Source organism: Rhinoraja longicauda, chromosome 7 (assembly GCF_053455715.1).
Source record: "Rhinoraja longicauda isolate Sanriku21f chromosome 7, sRhiLon1.1, whole genome shotgun sequence".
NCBI lineage: Eukaryota > Metazoa > Chordata > Chondrichthyes > Rajiformes > Arhynchobatidae > Rhinoraja > Rhinoraja longicauda.
This window is the reverse complement of record NC_135959.1, coordinates 19,033,616-19,049,601: the sequence shown is the minus strand read 5'-3', so window position 1 is coordinate 19,049,601 and position 15,986 is coordinate 19,033,616. Positions and strand designations below refer to the sequence as shown.

General features: G+C 45.7%; 1 protein-coding gene across 1 annotated transcript in view; it reads left to right on the top strand.

Annotated features, from left to right (window-relative positions):
- The window catches only part of itgbl1 (integrin, beta-like 1), a 111,368-nt gene that overhangs the window by 85,114 nt on the left and 10,268 nt on the right, over positions 1 to 15,986 (top strand). Inside the window, exons 8-10 of the mRNA XM_078403016.1 lie at positions 2,563 to 2,679; positions 7,107 to 7,253; positions 8,845 to 8,961. Of these exons, the coding sequence (XP_078259142.1) occupies positions 2,563 to 2,679; positions 7,107 to 7,253; positions 8,845 to 8,961 (381 nt within the window). The remainder of the gene's footprint in view (positions 1 to 2,562; positions 2,680 to 7,106; positions 7,254 to 8,844; positions 8,962 to 15,986) is intronic.

Here is a 15,986-nt window from a genome sequence, read left to right as displayed (position 1 = left end):
GTAAACAAAATTGGCTCTCTATTAATTTATTCCAGGCATTGAGACTAGCAATGGGCAGGGATTGTGGAGGTAACTGATCTATCTCTCCCTCTCAACCCCGTTCTCCTGCCTTCTCCCCATAACCCCTGACACCCATACTAATCAAGAATCTATATATCTCTGCCTTAAATATATCCATTGACTTGGCCTCCACAGCCTTCGGTGGCAATGAATTCCACAGATTCACCACTCTCTGACGCCCTTTTATTGTGAGGCTGTGCCCTCTGGTCCTAGACGCACCCACTAGTGGAAACATCCTCTCCACATCCACTCTATCCAAGCCTTTAGTTTTTAGTCTTAGACACCTCTATTCAATTCTCCCAGTCACGTGTTAGGTGAGGTAATTACCGTGACACAGACTGAGTAAACTCGAGAAACCGCATGGTTTAAGAGCTCAGCCCATATTCTCTGCAGTAACATTGATCAAAAACGACGTTTCCATTGGTGAATTAGTGAGCTCCAAGCTTCACTTGCAATGGCTGAGCAAAAATATCATTCATTTCATCTTCTGTACATTTTAATGGTGCCAGGGACTGAGAGACACTTACAAGGCCAATGTATAGAGAGGCTCTTCATCACTGCCTCCTTGACTGATTGTAACAACTCAACCAATTTCAAATTAACAGCTGCCACAGCACTTCACCACGTACAGATGTGAAGGCCGTTCACATCAAACACATCTGCAGATCAAACCTCTTTATCTCTCTGATTTGCCAATGGTTTAAAGTGGAGCGTACAGGATGTTTCCACCCATGTGAGAGTCTAGGACCAGAGGCCATAGCCTCAGAATAAAAGGATGTACCTTTAGAAAAGAGATGTGGAGGAATTTCTTTAGTCAGAGAGTGGTGAGTCTGTAGAATTCATTGCCAGTGAATGCTGTGGAGGCCTAGTCATGGATATTGATAAGGCGGAGATTGTTAGATTCTTGATTGGTACGGGTGTCAGGGGTTATAGGAAGAATGCAGGAGAATGGGGTTGAGGGAAAGATAGATCAGCCATGATTGAATGGCAGAGTAGATTTGATGGGCCGAACATCCTAATTCTGCTCCGATAACTTATGAACATATCACAGAAACATGTCTTGGCTTTGTTGATCAATCCAGTGTGTTGCACTCTGACCCCAAGGTCAGAAGGTTGTGGGTTCAAGTCGCACTCCGGAGACTTGATCACTAAACCCAATGCTGTCACTCCCTGTGCAGTGCTGAGGGAGTCATAGAGTGATACAATGTAGAAACAGGCCCTGCGGCCCAACTTGCCCACACTGGCCAACAATGTCCCAGCTACACTTGCCTGCGCTTGGTCCATATCCCTCCAAACCTGTCCAATCCATAAATATAAAAGGAGTATTACACCTGAGAGAAGTAGTGCCTTTTCAATGAGATGCAAAATCAAGATCTCCCGGCTACTATTTCAAAGAAGCGGGATTCCTTTCAGGCTGTGGACCATAGTTTTTAACCGTGCCATCAACATGACAAAAAGTTGAAAGGAGATATAAGTGGAGTAAGCTTTTTACACAAAGTCAGGAACACACCGCTGGTATGGTGGCAGGGCCGTTTTTACAGCATTATGGGCCCCCGGGCAAAGCAGTGTACTGGGGCCCCTACCGTTACTCTCCCCCACCCCCCCTTTCCCTACCAGCCCCCACCCCTGTCGTGCCGGCGAAAAGCACTTACCGAAAAGCACTTCGCGATGGACTTAGGGTGCTACATTGTTGCGAAAAGCACTTACAGATCGCTGTGAGAAGCACTTAGTGACCGAAAATGTTGTGAAAAAAGCACTTATTGAACCTACATTTTTAAAGTAGTATTTATTTATTGCAAGTCACAACATACACAGATCAGCATGGGGCCCCTATGCTCGTGGGGCCCCGGGCAAGTGCCCATCAGGCCCATGCGTTAAGACGGCCCTGGCTGGAGGCAGATATGATAGTGGCATTTTAGAGGCTTTTAGATAGGCACATAGTTATGCAGGGAATGGTGGGGGGGATATGGATCACATGAAGACAGAGGAGTTTACTTCAACTTGCAAACTGGGGGGATTTGAGGCCCAGGTGAATGATAGAACTGTCACTCTGTCTCCTTTACCAATGAGGTTTAAGGATTGAAAGGGAAAGAGAGGAACGCAGGAGATGTGGAAAAAGACACAAAGTGAGGGAAAGAAAGACTGAGAAAGAAGTAGAGCACCAAGAATGTCTAGTTTCATATTTTAATGTGGTGTAAAATTGTCAGCAGCTGGAATGTGATTCACATATTTAATTGTTCTCTTTCTGGGTCATGAAGGTTAATTGGTGGTCACGAACAATCAGCATTTCATTAGGAGGTTCCTTATGTCATTAAGCATCAGCCTACACTTTTTTTGCAGGAGTTTAATCGGCAATAAAGTATTAATGCAGCAATATCCTGAACTCACAGGGTGACGGTAAATCTTGGCTCTGCCTTGCAACTAGGTATTAGCCAAGGTGTGTATCAGTGACGCTGATCACTGGGTTCAAGGAGACTAACCCTGTGACTGATCTCCCTCCAGGAAGATGCCAGTGTGGATTGTGCTCCTGCTTTCCCCCAGGGGATGACCGAGTGTACGGGAAACAGTGCGAGTGTGATGATCGCCAGTGCGAGGACAGTGATGGGATCATCTGTGGCGGTGAGTGGGTTGATTCCTTCCCGTGGCGTGTGAGAGTCTTCGGGTGTTATTCCAGAGCATGTCCAGCCTCACTCCAGCGAGCAGTAACCTGATTCCATGCAAGCGTTTAACTGACCCCAACCAAATGTCCGTTCTACCAGGTTCCTCAACAAAGTTCATGTTCATTGGTTTTGGGAGCAAGATTAGGCCATTCAGCCCATCAAGTCTACTCTGCCATTCAATCATGGCTGATCTACCTTTTCCCCCTCAACCCCATTCTCCTGCCTTCTCCCTATAACCTCTGACACCCATACTAATCAAGAGTCTGTCAATCTCCGCCTTAAAAATATCCATTTACTTGGCCTCCTATGACAATGAATTCCACTTATTCAACACCCTCTGACTAAAGAAATTCCTCATCATCTTCCTAAAGGTAAGTCCTTTTATTCTGAGGCCATGGCCTCTGGTCCTAGACTTCTCCCAGTAGAAACATCCTGTCTGCATCCACTCTATCCAGGCCTTTCACTATCTGGTTAATTCCAGCGACTACAGGCCCAGTTCCGTAAAATGCTCATCATACGTGAACCCAACCATTCCTGGGATTATTCTCGTAAACCTCCTCTGGACTATCTCCAATGCCAGCACCTCCTCAAAGATGGGTCCCAAAACTGCCTCACAATACCAGTGCCTTATAAAGCCTCAGCATTACATCCCAAAGGCAGAAATAATGGTGGATCTTTTGAGATCTGTCTGAGCAGCTGCTTCCTTCTCTTGTTTAGCTGTTTTCCCGCAACTGGTCGAGAGTTCCATCACCACATGAACAACATCCAACGCAAGAACATGACAAATTGGAGCAGGATGAGCCCATTCAGCCCTTCCAACCTGTTCCGTCATTCATCAAGATCACGGCTGTTCTTCCACTTGCCTGCCTTTCCCCCCATATTCCTTTAATATCCAGAAATAAGTGAATGAACCCAGCGAGTGAACCTACACAGTACTCCTGGGTAGTGAATTCCGAAGATTCTGCATAAAGAAACCTGCCTCAGATATGTAAACATATCACCCTGTAAGACACACGATTAACAACAAAAATACTTCCATATGAAAAGCCAAACGGGTTGGGAGGTTAATTGGCCGCTATAAATTGTCCATAGTGTATAGGTGGGTGGTAGAATCAGGGGTGGGGGAGTTGATCAGAATGTGGGGAGAACCAAGAGGGATTAGTGTAGAGTTAGAGGTTGATGGGCAAATGGCCCTGCTCTATTCTCTGTGGAGGTAGACTTGATGGGCCAAAGGGTCTTCTCTAAGGCTTTGTGAATTCAGGATGCCCCCTATGCAGACATTTGCGACCTGTGGTCATGTTGTGATATCGGAAAGGCACCAGCCAATTTGTAGACAACGAGCTCCCACATCCAGCTTTGTGGTAAAGGCCAGGTGAGAGTGATGCTGGTGAAGGTGAATATCAATAGATGGCATTTCCAATGTTGTGGCTCTCTCCCGGCAGCTTTGCCTGAATCTGAAGATGTGGTTCAAGTCTCACTCCAGAGGGACAAAACCCAGACTGAAGCTCAGTGCGGGACCAAGGAAGTGCCGCACTGTCAGAGACGCTGGATTTTGACTGAAATGTTAATCTAAGGCACTCTCTGACCTGACAGGTGGATGTGATGTTACTTGGCAGAATAGTCCTGAATTCCCGGCTATTATTCATCACTCATCATCCGGTCATTTTCACCTTGCTGTTTGTGGGATCTTATTTAATCATTTGGTGGCACCATACACTTGATTGGCTGTGAAGAGTTTTAGTTGTGCTGAAGCTGACGTTGAAAGAGATACAGATGCCGTGAGAAACTGGAGGTTCCCACGGGAAGAAAGAGTTCAAGCAAGGCCTGGGGACCTTTCTTGACTTCCTCCCAGTGCAGTGGGAAAAATAAAGTTCTTCTGATTACATATGCAGCAACTCCACCAGCGTAAAACCATGGGCTTGGGGTTCATAGTAGACTAATAGGTCCAAGTGGCAAAAACAATCAACAAGTAGTTGAAGGGTATTATATAGAGAATAAATTGTGGAGTTACAGGCAGATAATGAGGGAAGTGAGATCTGATAGGATCGCTCCCCTGAGATTTAGCATGGACCTGATGGGCTGAATGGCCTCCTTCTGTGTTTTGGTTTGATTGATTGATTGAAAGACACAAGATGGAAGCACATCCTTTGGCCCACCACTGACCATCGATCACCCATTCACACCAGTTGTATATTATCACACTTTCGACAACTCAATTGGGGCAATTAACAGAGGCCAATTGACTTACAAACCCGCACGTCTTTTGGATGTGGAAGGAAACTGAAGCACTCGGAGGAAACCCACATGGTTACTGGGTGAATGTGTAAACTCCACGCGCACAGCACCTGAGGTCAGGATTGTACCCGGATCTCTGGATCTGTGAGATTGCAGCTCTACCAACTGTGCCATCGTGCCGCTCTAAGATAAGAAACTCTCATAAGAGTCATAGAGCACAAAAACAACCCTTTGGCAAAGCTTGACCATGCCAACCAGGTTTTACCAATCAGCTAGTCCCATTTGCCTGTGTTTGGCCAATTCACTGGATGTTTTCAAGAGAGGCCAATTCACTGGATGTTTTCAAGAGAGGCCAATTCACTGGATGTTTTCAAGAGAGAGTTAGATATAGATCATCGAATGGCTAATGGAATCAAGGGATATGGGGAGAAAGCAGGAATGGGGTACTGATTTTGGATGATCATCCATGATCATATTGAATGGCGGTGTTGGTTGGAAGGGCTACATGGCCTACTCCTGCACCTATTTTCAATGTTTCTATCTCTCTAAATCTTTCCTATTCATATACCTGATTATGATTTGAATGGTAATTTATAAAAAAATAAACACTATTTATGAATGCATTGTTTGGATGAAAATATCAACAAAAGCAGATGGTATTTATCTAGCACTGTTAATGTAGCAAAACATGCGAAGGTGAGTCACAGAAATGCAATCAAGCAATAGTTAACACACAAGGGAATACTAGCGCAGGTGACCAAATGCTCGATCAAAGATTTTGGAGTATGATAGAGATGCGGGAGGCCAAGAGGCTTAGGAGGAAATGCCAAAGCTCGAGGCTCAGGTTGAAGGCACAGCTGCCAGTGGTGGGAATATGGGATGTCAACAGGCCGGAATGGAAGCAGCACAGAGGTTGGATAAGGTTACAAAGAAGGGAGGACGAGGAAATGGTTTGAAAACAAAGGTGAGAAACTGGGCATAGCTGTTCAGAGAGCTGAGATAGTTCAGCAAGCACAGCGTTAACAATGCCTGCCGCAGGTTAGGGGGAAGGGTTGGAGAATTTGAGACGAACTCAGTTTGGAAAAGTGCACGGTGAGAACTTACTTGGGAGGACAAGCCTGCTTCATTCTCCATATACCATAACAACAATTTCATCAAGGTGAATGGAGCCAGTCAGCTGAGTTTATGAACTTTATATGACCAAGATGATGAGGAAGAGAATGACCTTGAGGGGGCTTTCTCAGACTTGACCTTGACCCAGCATTTAGGCAGCAAAGCTCCCTGGGGTTGCCACATTTGAGGAAATATTCAACTAAGAAAGAAACCAAAATGAACAATTTCAAGTGAGTTTGGTGAAAACACTGCAGGTTAGATGACCTATCCGTTCAACAATCGATTGCGTGTGAAAAAGGAATACCTTTAAACGATAATAAACTTTTGTGTGATTGCTTGTAAGGTAAAAGCAGTGTGGCCTATGCTTCTGAATACCGCGTCTCTGACTGACTGCTGGCCTTTACATTCAACCTTTGCACAAACACAGTAAAAAGATCATCGGATCGCTTTCATTGCTCAATAGATTCAATTAGAGGTTCTCATGCCTCTCTCTACTGTGCCACACACACTAATTTGTAACAAGCAATGTTCTGCCCAGTCGCTGTGTACACTGTACAGTATTAGATCATTAGGGCAGGTTATTAGATATTGAAGTGCTCGGTAATCAGTAACAGGAGCCAGAATGGTGAGGCGACTGAACTCATTGAACCTTTTTATTGTCCTTGATTAAAAAATATGGAAAGGTCCCAGATGGATACAACCGCCGAATATAGACAAGCTTGATGAACTGTAAGTCAATAAAGAAACCAATTTGAAGAATTTAGGAGACTGGAAATTTCTCAAATATTACTGTGTGATGTCGAATGGGTTCCTGTTGTCATGGAGTTAGTGTGCTCAGTTGTAACTAAAAGTAGCTATGATAAAGATCCCTGTGGTGAAGTCTGTCTCTGGACCACTGCCGACCATCTCCACACAGGTGGGTCTAATGGGAGCCAATGTTCCCACACACATCCAATGTTTGTAACAGACATTAAATCCCCCCCCCCCCCCCCCCCCTGGTGTCTGACGTCTGCTGATCCTGGCCATATCTTCCGACAGGGAATGGCATCTGCTCATGTGGGAGGTGTATCTGCGATGATGAATGGTTTGGGAAACACTGTGAACATCCCAGAGAATGCGACATGTCGGAGCGGCAGAGCAAGAGCCTGTGTGAGTCTCCCGGTGGATTAATCTGTTCTGGAAAAGGTGAGTCAAGAATTATTCATCTTTTCTGGGTTTGTAATGTAGATTCACACATCGCAGGAAGTGTAGAAGCTATTTGACCCATTGTGCCTACACTGGATGTTAGAAGGAACTGCAGTTTCAATGTGCAGTAGATTAGTGGAGGGTCTCTGTCACTGGAAGATTAACCCTAAGACATGGTTCAAATGTAATGATGACTATGAAAGTACCAGACTGTTATAAATCCTATGTGTAGGAAGGAACTTCAGATGCTGGTTTAAACCGAAGATAGACACACAAAGCTGGAGTAACTCAGCGGGACAGGCAACATCTCTGGAGAAAAGGAATAGGTGACGTTTCAGGTCATTTTGGGACTGAAGAAGGGTCTTGACCCAAAACGTCACCTATTCCTTTTCTCCAGAGATGCAGTGTGACCCGCTGTTTTACTCCAGCTTTTTGGGTCTATCAGATCTGAGGGGTAGTTTTTTCACGTAAAGGGTGGTGAAAATCTGGAACGAGCTGCCAGAGGAGTTGGTGTAGGCGGAGGAGGTGCTTCGAGAGGCTGGTCACGGTGCTCATTTACTCCAGCCTCCAGACAGTCTCGATCCATTCAGTCTGCAGGTTTGCGGAGGGCACCATCTCCCTAACCCTCCATGCATCGCTGGAACATCTAGATCACAAGGACACCTATGCCAGACTTCTGTTTATCAACTAGAGCTCCACTTAGAACCATCATAATCCAGGCCAACCTCATTTCCTCAACCTGGAGATTGGAGTCAGCGGCCTCCGCTGCCACTCGATCCTCGACTTCCTAGCCATAGACAAAGCAGTGACGATAGGTGACAAAACATCCTCCACGCTAATACTCAACATTGGTGTACCACAAGGATGCATTCTCAGCCCCTTACTATATTCCCTATACACTCACGACTGTGCGGCCATATTCTGCTCTAAATCCATTTACAGGTTTGCAGGTGACATCGCCATAGTGGGACAGATTTCAAACAGGAGATGGAGTGCTTAGTAACATGGTGTTAAGACAACAACATTTCCCTCAATGTCAGCAAGATGAAGGGGCTAGTTATTGACTTCAGGAAGTGAAGTGCTCTGCACGCCCCCCAATCAGCGTCAATGGTGCCAAACTAGAAAAGGGTGAGAGCAGACCAGCCTCCCCACCATCGCCTCCATCTACACTTCACGCTGCCTCAGGAAAGCAGCCAACATAACCATTTTCACCCCAATCATTCTCTTCTTCCCTGTCGGACAGAAGGTACATATACTTGAATGCATTTATCAGCAGATTCAGGAACAGTTTCTACCCTGCTGTTATCAGACGGTCCCCCCATAAGCTAGGGTGTAGTCCCAATCTTCCAGGATCTCCGGCACTGTTAGGCAGCAACTCTACCGCTGCGGCACCGTGCCGTCCTGTCCTGTCAAATGTGTGTCATCAATCTCGGGGGGGGGGGGGGTGGGCAGTGTGAGGGGCAGTCGGGTTCTCAGTAGTTGTTGCCCTTTAACTGGATCACATGATGTGACCAGCAGCAACAGTTGCAGCGCAGATGCTGATGATGCTGGAGTTGAACACTCCTGACCTGATGTTTTGGTCCTTTCCCAGGGTCCTGCCACTGTGGGAGTTGTATGTGTGGCTCCCCCCAGCAGTGGTACATTACTGGCGAGTTCTGCGAATGTGACGACCGACAGTGTGATGAATACGAAGGCATCATTTGCACAGGTAATACCTTCCTACCCCTGGAACCAGACTGAGCATTACACACCCACGCCTTCTCCCACAACTCAGTCAGGGAATAAGGAAAGACTTGCATTTCTGTCGCAGCTGTTCCCCAGCATTTCAAGATGGTTTTTTTAAGGTTTCTGAGGGCCAGAGGACATAGGTTCAAGGTGAAAGGGAAAAGATTTAATAGGTAACTTTTTCACACAAAGGGTGGTGGGTGTATGGAACAAGTTGCCAGAGGAGGTAGTTGAGGCTGGGACAATCCCGTTTGAGAGGCAATTAGACAGGTAGATGGATAGGTCAGGTTTGGAGGGATATGGACCAAGCAAAGGCAGGTGGGACTAGTGTAGCTGGGACATGTTGGCCAGTGTTGGCAAGTTGGGTTGAAGGGCCTGTTTCCACGCTGTATCACTCTGTGACTCCATGACTCTAACGTTACATATGGGTTTGGGAAACGCTTCCTCATGCACAGAGCTACTGAAGGGTGGAACCCCCTCAAAAAGCAGGTGAGCGGTTTTGGGTCCCAATGATTATAGATATGAGATTGATCGACTTTGGTTCCAGGGAAGTGTGTAAGGTGATGCGTAGTCATGACAGGGAGCAGAGTAAAGACACAGAGTTGCCCAGACCTCAGTGAATGATGTTTTGCGTTGCAGGAGAAGTTCCTACATTCTGACGCCATGGGCATCAGTGGGGGAGTGTTCTAAATGGGGGGAATGCAGAGACTTTGAGGAAGCTACAGAGTTTGGGACGGGCTTGGTCACGAGAGAATTTTAGAGTAGCTTTGAGATCTTTATTGACCGTTTCTCTTCCCACAGATACAGCCTGTCCTGCTGATTATTTCCAGCATTTTCTCATTTTTGTGTCAGGTTTCCAGCATCGGCAGTTTGTTTTTATTATCACAAAGTTTGCATATGGGTTTGGGAAATGCTTCCTCATGCACAGAGCTACTGAATGGTGGAGCCACAATAAAGGAGCCACAATAAAATGGAGAACGGGATGGCAAGTCGTCCTGAAATGGGCGAGAGCTCGGAATGAGATAACATTCCCAGCAGGTGGAAGAGAGTACCGAGTTCATCCTTGCAGACCAACTGCGGTTTGCTTTACTTTGCTTTTACTTCAGAATGACAGCACGAAAACAGGCCCTTCGGTCCACCGAGTCCGTGCCAACGAGCGATCACCCTGCCCACCTCTACATCATCCCTGCACCCAGTCGCCCAATCCTTGAATGTCCCTCAGCTCTTTTGCGCGGCTGAACACAAGAATATAGGAAATAGAACCCGATGTGGGCTACAAGTAGTATAAGAAAATAACTGCAGATGCTGGTACAAATCGATTTATTCACAAAATGCTGGAGTAACTCAGCAGGTCAGGCAGCATCTCGGGAGATGCCATTCCTTCTCTCCCGATGTGGGCTACGTTGTCCCACAATAAACCATGATCGATCTGCCAAGGCTTCAGCTCCTCCTCTGTGCCAATCCCGACAACCCGCTGTTCCCCAAACTATCAAATATTTATTCACCTCCTCTTTAAATCCCTCCATTGATCCAGCCTCCACCACCCTGGGAGAAGAAATTCCTACACGTCAATTTTAAATAAAAATGCCTTTTTCTTGTAACTACGCCTCTTCACTCGACACTTCCCCATGAGAGGAAACATCTCAGCATCATCCCTGTCACATCCCCTTTACATTCTTAAATATTTCAATACAAACACCCCAAACTCCAAGGAATATGGAACTAACTTCTTAAGTCGCTTGTGATATGATGACCCCACCTATATTATAAAAATCCAGAATCCTCCTAGAATTAACGGTGAATTTCCACTAGATTATCCTTTCTTAATAAGGAGACCAACGCTGTGAGCAATATTCTGGGTGTGGCCACTCAAACATCTATACCATTGTACCAATACTTCCCCCCTTCCAAAGAAAATTAAGGGGCTTACAGATGCTCCTTCTCACCTTCCTTGGTCGTTGAAGCACAGAAGCTCACTGTAAGCAGCACAGGGTTGCAGCTAGTAGACCTACTCCCACACAGCATCAGAGACACCAGTTCAATCCTGGACGCTGAGTGGAATTTGCATGTCTTCCTGTGACTGCGTGGGTTTTCTTCCCATTGATCTGGGTACCTGTCGCACCTTAGAAATATGCGGGGTGATAGCTTAAAAGGCCGCTGTACATTGCCCCTCGTGTGTCGGTGAATGATAGAATATAGAGAGAGTTGCTGAGAATGTGCGGTGAATTAACAGAAAGGAGTAACGTGGGATTAGTGCAAATAGATGATTGATGGTCGATAGGGAGCCTGTGGGCTGAAAGGCCTGTTCCCACGCAGTATCTCAGAAAAGATATTCAGTTCAGCTTGGCTGAGGCAGTCAATGTGGGAGATAAATTCGAGGGTGGATCTCCCTCCTGGAGATGTGCTATCAATAACCACACGGGGAGGGTGGGACGTGTATGGAACTATCTGCCAGAGGAGGTAGTTGAGGCAAGTACAATAACAACAGGTAAAATGTATTTGGGCAAGTACATAGCTAGGGAACGTTTTGAGAGGCAAGTGCCAAACACGGGTAAATGGACCAAACACAAAGTGAGCCATAGAGTCATAGAGTCATACAGACTGGAAACAGGCCCATCGGATCAACTTGCCCACACCAACCAACGTACCCTATCTACACTAGTCCTACCTGCCTGCATTTGGCTCATATCCCTCTAAACCTATCCTATCCATGTACCTGTCTAATTGCGCTGTCTCGTGCTGGAGTAACTCAGTAGGTCAGGCAGCATCTATGACGGGAATGGATAGGTGACGTTTGAGGTCGGGACCCGTGTTCAGACTGATAGGATAAATGGCACTAGCTTATCATGGACAAGTTGGGCCGAAGGGCTTGTTTCCATGCTATATAACTCTATGACTCTGCTGAGACTTCACCAGCAATGCGGCTGGTGGAAAGTGGCAGATGCATCTCTCATCATAGACAGCATGTATGAACTTGGAAAGGCTCGAGAGGCTGAATTGCAGTTGGTGTGAAGTATAACCTGGTTGATGTTCCAAGCCGTCCTTGTCAGAAATCTTCTAGAGATTCAAAACTCAACAAATTCTTCTCTCCCCCGGAACCTTCAATGAAGGTGGGGTGAGGTGGGTGAGGAGGAGTCATTGGTTTGCAAATTAATGATACCACAAATAGCCACAAAATGATTGTGTAACTCAGCGGGTCAGACAGCATCTCTGGAGAAAAAGGAGGGGCGATGTTTTGGGTCGGGACCCTTCTTCAGACTGAAAGTAGGAGACAAGGAACTGGAGGTAAGAAAAGGCCAGAACAAAACAGGGCTGGCAACAGATGAACAAGGAAAGATAGAGCCAATAATGGCCCATGGTTGGCTCGGGAAGAGGTGATAACATAAAGATTCAAGGATGCAAATATGGGCCATTATTCACTCCATCCTTCCTTGTTCATCTGCTGCCAGTCCTGTTTTTTTCTGGTTTTTTCTTACCTCCAGTCTGAAGAAGGGTCCTGACCTGAAACCTCACCCACCCTTTTTCACCAGAAATGCTGCTTGACCGCTGAGTTACTTCAGCACTTTGTGTCTGTCTTCAGTATAAACGAGCATTTCTGCAGTTCCTTTCTACACATTAATTATACCACAGTAGTTTCGGAAAAATGAGTTGACCTCACTCAGCTCCACAGGTGTCCCTGGTGAGTCAGAGAAATAAGTGACTTTCTTCAGAGCTTTCTTTTACCATCACAGCAATTACCAAAGCACTTTGCAGCAATTTGTGCATAGTAACCTGCCGCAAACAGCAAAGTGACAATCAAGTCTTCAATGGTCATTATTGGGGCAGAGATATTGCTTCATTACTGGCTCTCTACATTGCCATGGATTGTTTTACATCCACCAGGGAGATGAAATTTTCTCTTCATCCCGACAACTGCACCTCCAACAGTGCAGCACTCTCTCAGACTCAAGGAGGCAGTGTGATCCATGGAGTTTCAGCTAGCGTTGCTGGGGGCCACCTAACAGCAGATGGACTGGCCCAAGAGAAGGTGTCGGGAGTCACTACAACGGTTGCAGTGGTGGGGTCTGCAGTTAATCCCGAGGTTCTGGAGACAATATGACTGCTTGACGTAGGCCATTGAGTTGTAGGATTGTAGGCCTTATGACTCACCAACTTAGTAACACAAAGTTTCAGTTCAGGGACGGCATGGTGGCGCAGTGATAGAGCTGCTGCCTTACCGTGCCAGAGACCTGGGTTCGACCCTGACTATGGCTGCTGTCTGTATGGAGTTTCTACGTTGTCTCTGTGACCACATGGGTTTTCTCCGGGTGCTCCGGATTTCCCCCACACTCCAAAGACATAGAGGTTTGTAGATTAATTGGTTTTGGTAAAAATAGTAAAATTATCCCAAGTGTGTAGTGTGAGCCGAAGGGCCCGTTTCTGTGCTGTATCTCTAAACTAAATTAAACTAAACTAAATTAAACACAATGCTGCACATTTGTGTGAATAATAATCTCTCTCTCAGATTTGAAGAGAATATGGGAACATTTCCATTCACCATCATCAAAACAAAGACAAATAAAGGATACCTCATGCAGGAACACAGTGATGCTCCAGTATTAATGTATCTACTTTAGGTTATTTACATAGCCATGACATTGAAAAATATGAAGTATTGTAAGAAACATTATTTAAATGCTTCTCTGCATACACAGTGCTCACACCTAATAATTTACAGATCAATTTCTGGGAGTCAGGATCATTAGCTTGTGCTTAATTGATCGTCCTTCAGTAATGAGTTCAGGCTTGATTTTCACGGCTACTATTTCAGAAATTAGTTTTCCTGCATTTGAAAAGGAAATCTTCCTTTGCTAAAATCTATCATTTTAGGTTGCTAAAGACAGAGGAAAATATGGAGGTAGTGGTCATGAATTGCAAATAAACTGTGGTCGGCGCGGTCTCAGTGGGCTGAAGGCCCGTTTCAGCGATGTGTCTGTAAAGACTAAAGTCTAAAGACTCTTTGACTATTACACCATTTAATGTTCTGAATATGCCCGAACTCCTGCATCCACTTCCCAATGTCCTTCAAATGATCTTTCTGTGCCGTATTGCCAAATTAGTGCAGCACTGAATTGCCCAGGAGGCAACTAAACACTCAGAGACCTGCTCACCCTCTTCCACCAGTAGGTTTTATACTGTGGGCTTCACCTTCCACTCAGCACCAGCCAGCGCCTGCTCCCCTGCTCTGGCAGAGGTTCCAGGCTTCTTGGACCTGCAGCGGGGCGCAGCCATTAATCTCACACTGCTGCCAGACAGACGTTCTGATAATCCTTCATCCCACGAGGGATGGAAGGTTTAAAAGCTGCAGCACTGCAAGCTGTATGCAGGTCCGCCCCACATTACGGCAGGTACTCATCCTGAGAAGCGCTCATAACCCGGACAGTTTGCAAGTCAGAAATACAGTTCCCACACAGCAGAAATCCCATAGGAATAGATTGGCCGAAGATGCGTTTTAAATCACATTTTCCTTTGTTTAATAATATGGATGATATTAACAAATTTAGCCTGTGCCAATCTTGGTGTAACAATGCTACACTTTTAAAAGATCTAGTTTAGTTTAGTTTATTATTGTCACGTGTACCAAGGGACAGTGAAAAGCTTTTGTTTACGTACTATCCAGTTAAAGAAAGGATTACACATGAATGCTATTGATGATTTTAAAAAGGACATGAAGATGGCATAGTGACACAGCTAATAGACCTGCCGCCTCATAGCGCCAGAGACTCAGGTTTGCTCCTAACCGTGGGACCTGTCTGTGCGGAGTTTCCACGTTCTCCCTGTGACATGTGGGTTTCTTTTGGGTGCTCCAGTTTCCTCCCACATCCCAAAAGACATGTGGGCATGTATGTTAATGGGCCTCTTCTAAAATCCGCCTAAATGTGTAGGGAGTGTGTGAGAAAGTGGGCTAACATAAAACTAGCGTGAATAAGTGATTGATGGTCGGTGTGGACTTGATGGGCCGAAGGGTATGTTTCGTAACTCTGCACTTGAAATTTTAAACAAGGCAGTGTGCCCCTAGATAGCATTCACAATATGGACATCAATGTATTAACTAGAATGAAATCACGCTTGACTAATCTTCTGGAATTTTTTGAGGATGTAACAAGTAGAATGGATAAGGGAGAGCCAGTGGATGTGGTGCATCTGGACTTTCAAAAAGTCTTTGACAAGATCCCACACAAGAGATTCGTGTGCAAAATTAGAGCACATGGTATTGGGGGTGGTGTATTGACGTGGATAGAGAACTGGTTGGCAGACAGGAAGCAAAGAGTAGGAATTAACGGGTCCTTTTCAGAATGGCAGGCAGTGATTAGTGGAGTGCCGCAAGGCTCGGTGCTGGGGCCACAGTTATTTACAATATATATTAACGATTTAGATGAGGGGATTAAATGTGACATATCCATGTTTACGGATGACACAAAGCTGGATGACAGTGTGAGCTGTGGTGAGGATGCTATGAGACAGCAGGGTGACTTGGATAGGTTGTGTGAGTGGGCAAATGCATGGCAGATGCAGTATAATGGGGAAAAATGTGAGGTTATCCACTTTGGTGGCAAGAACAGGAAGGCAGATTATTATATGAATGGTGTCAGATTAGGAAAAGGGGAGATGCAACGAAAATTGGGTGTGCTTGTACATCAGTCACTGAAAGTAAGCATGCAGGCACAGCAGGCAGTGAAGAAAGCCAATGGCACATTGGCCTTCATTGCGAGAGAATTCGAGTTTAGGAGCAAGGAAGGAGTACAGGGCCCTGGTGAGACCGCACCTGGAGTATTGTGTGCAATTTTGGTCTTTTAATTTGAGGAAGGACATTATTGCTATTGAGGGAGTGCAGCGTAGTTCACCAGGTTAATTCCCCGGATGGCGGGACTGACATATGATGAAAGAATGGATCGACTGGGCTTGTATTCACTGGAATTTAAAAGGATGAGATGGAAACTTATAGAAACATATAAAATTCTTAAAGGA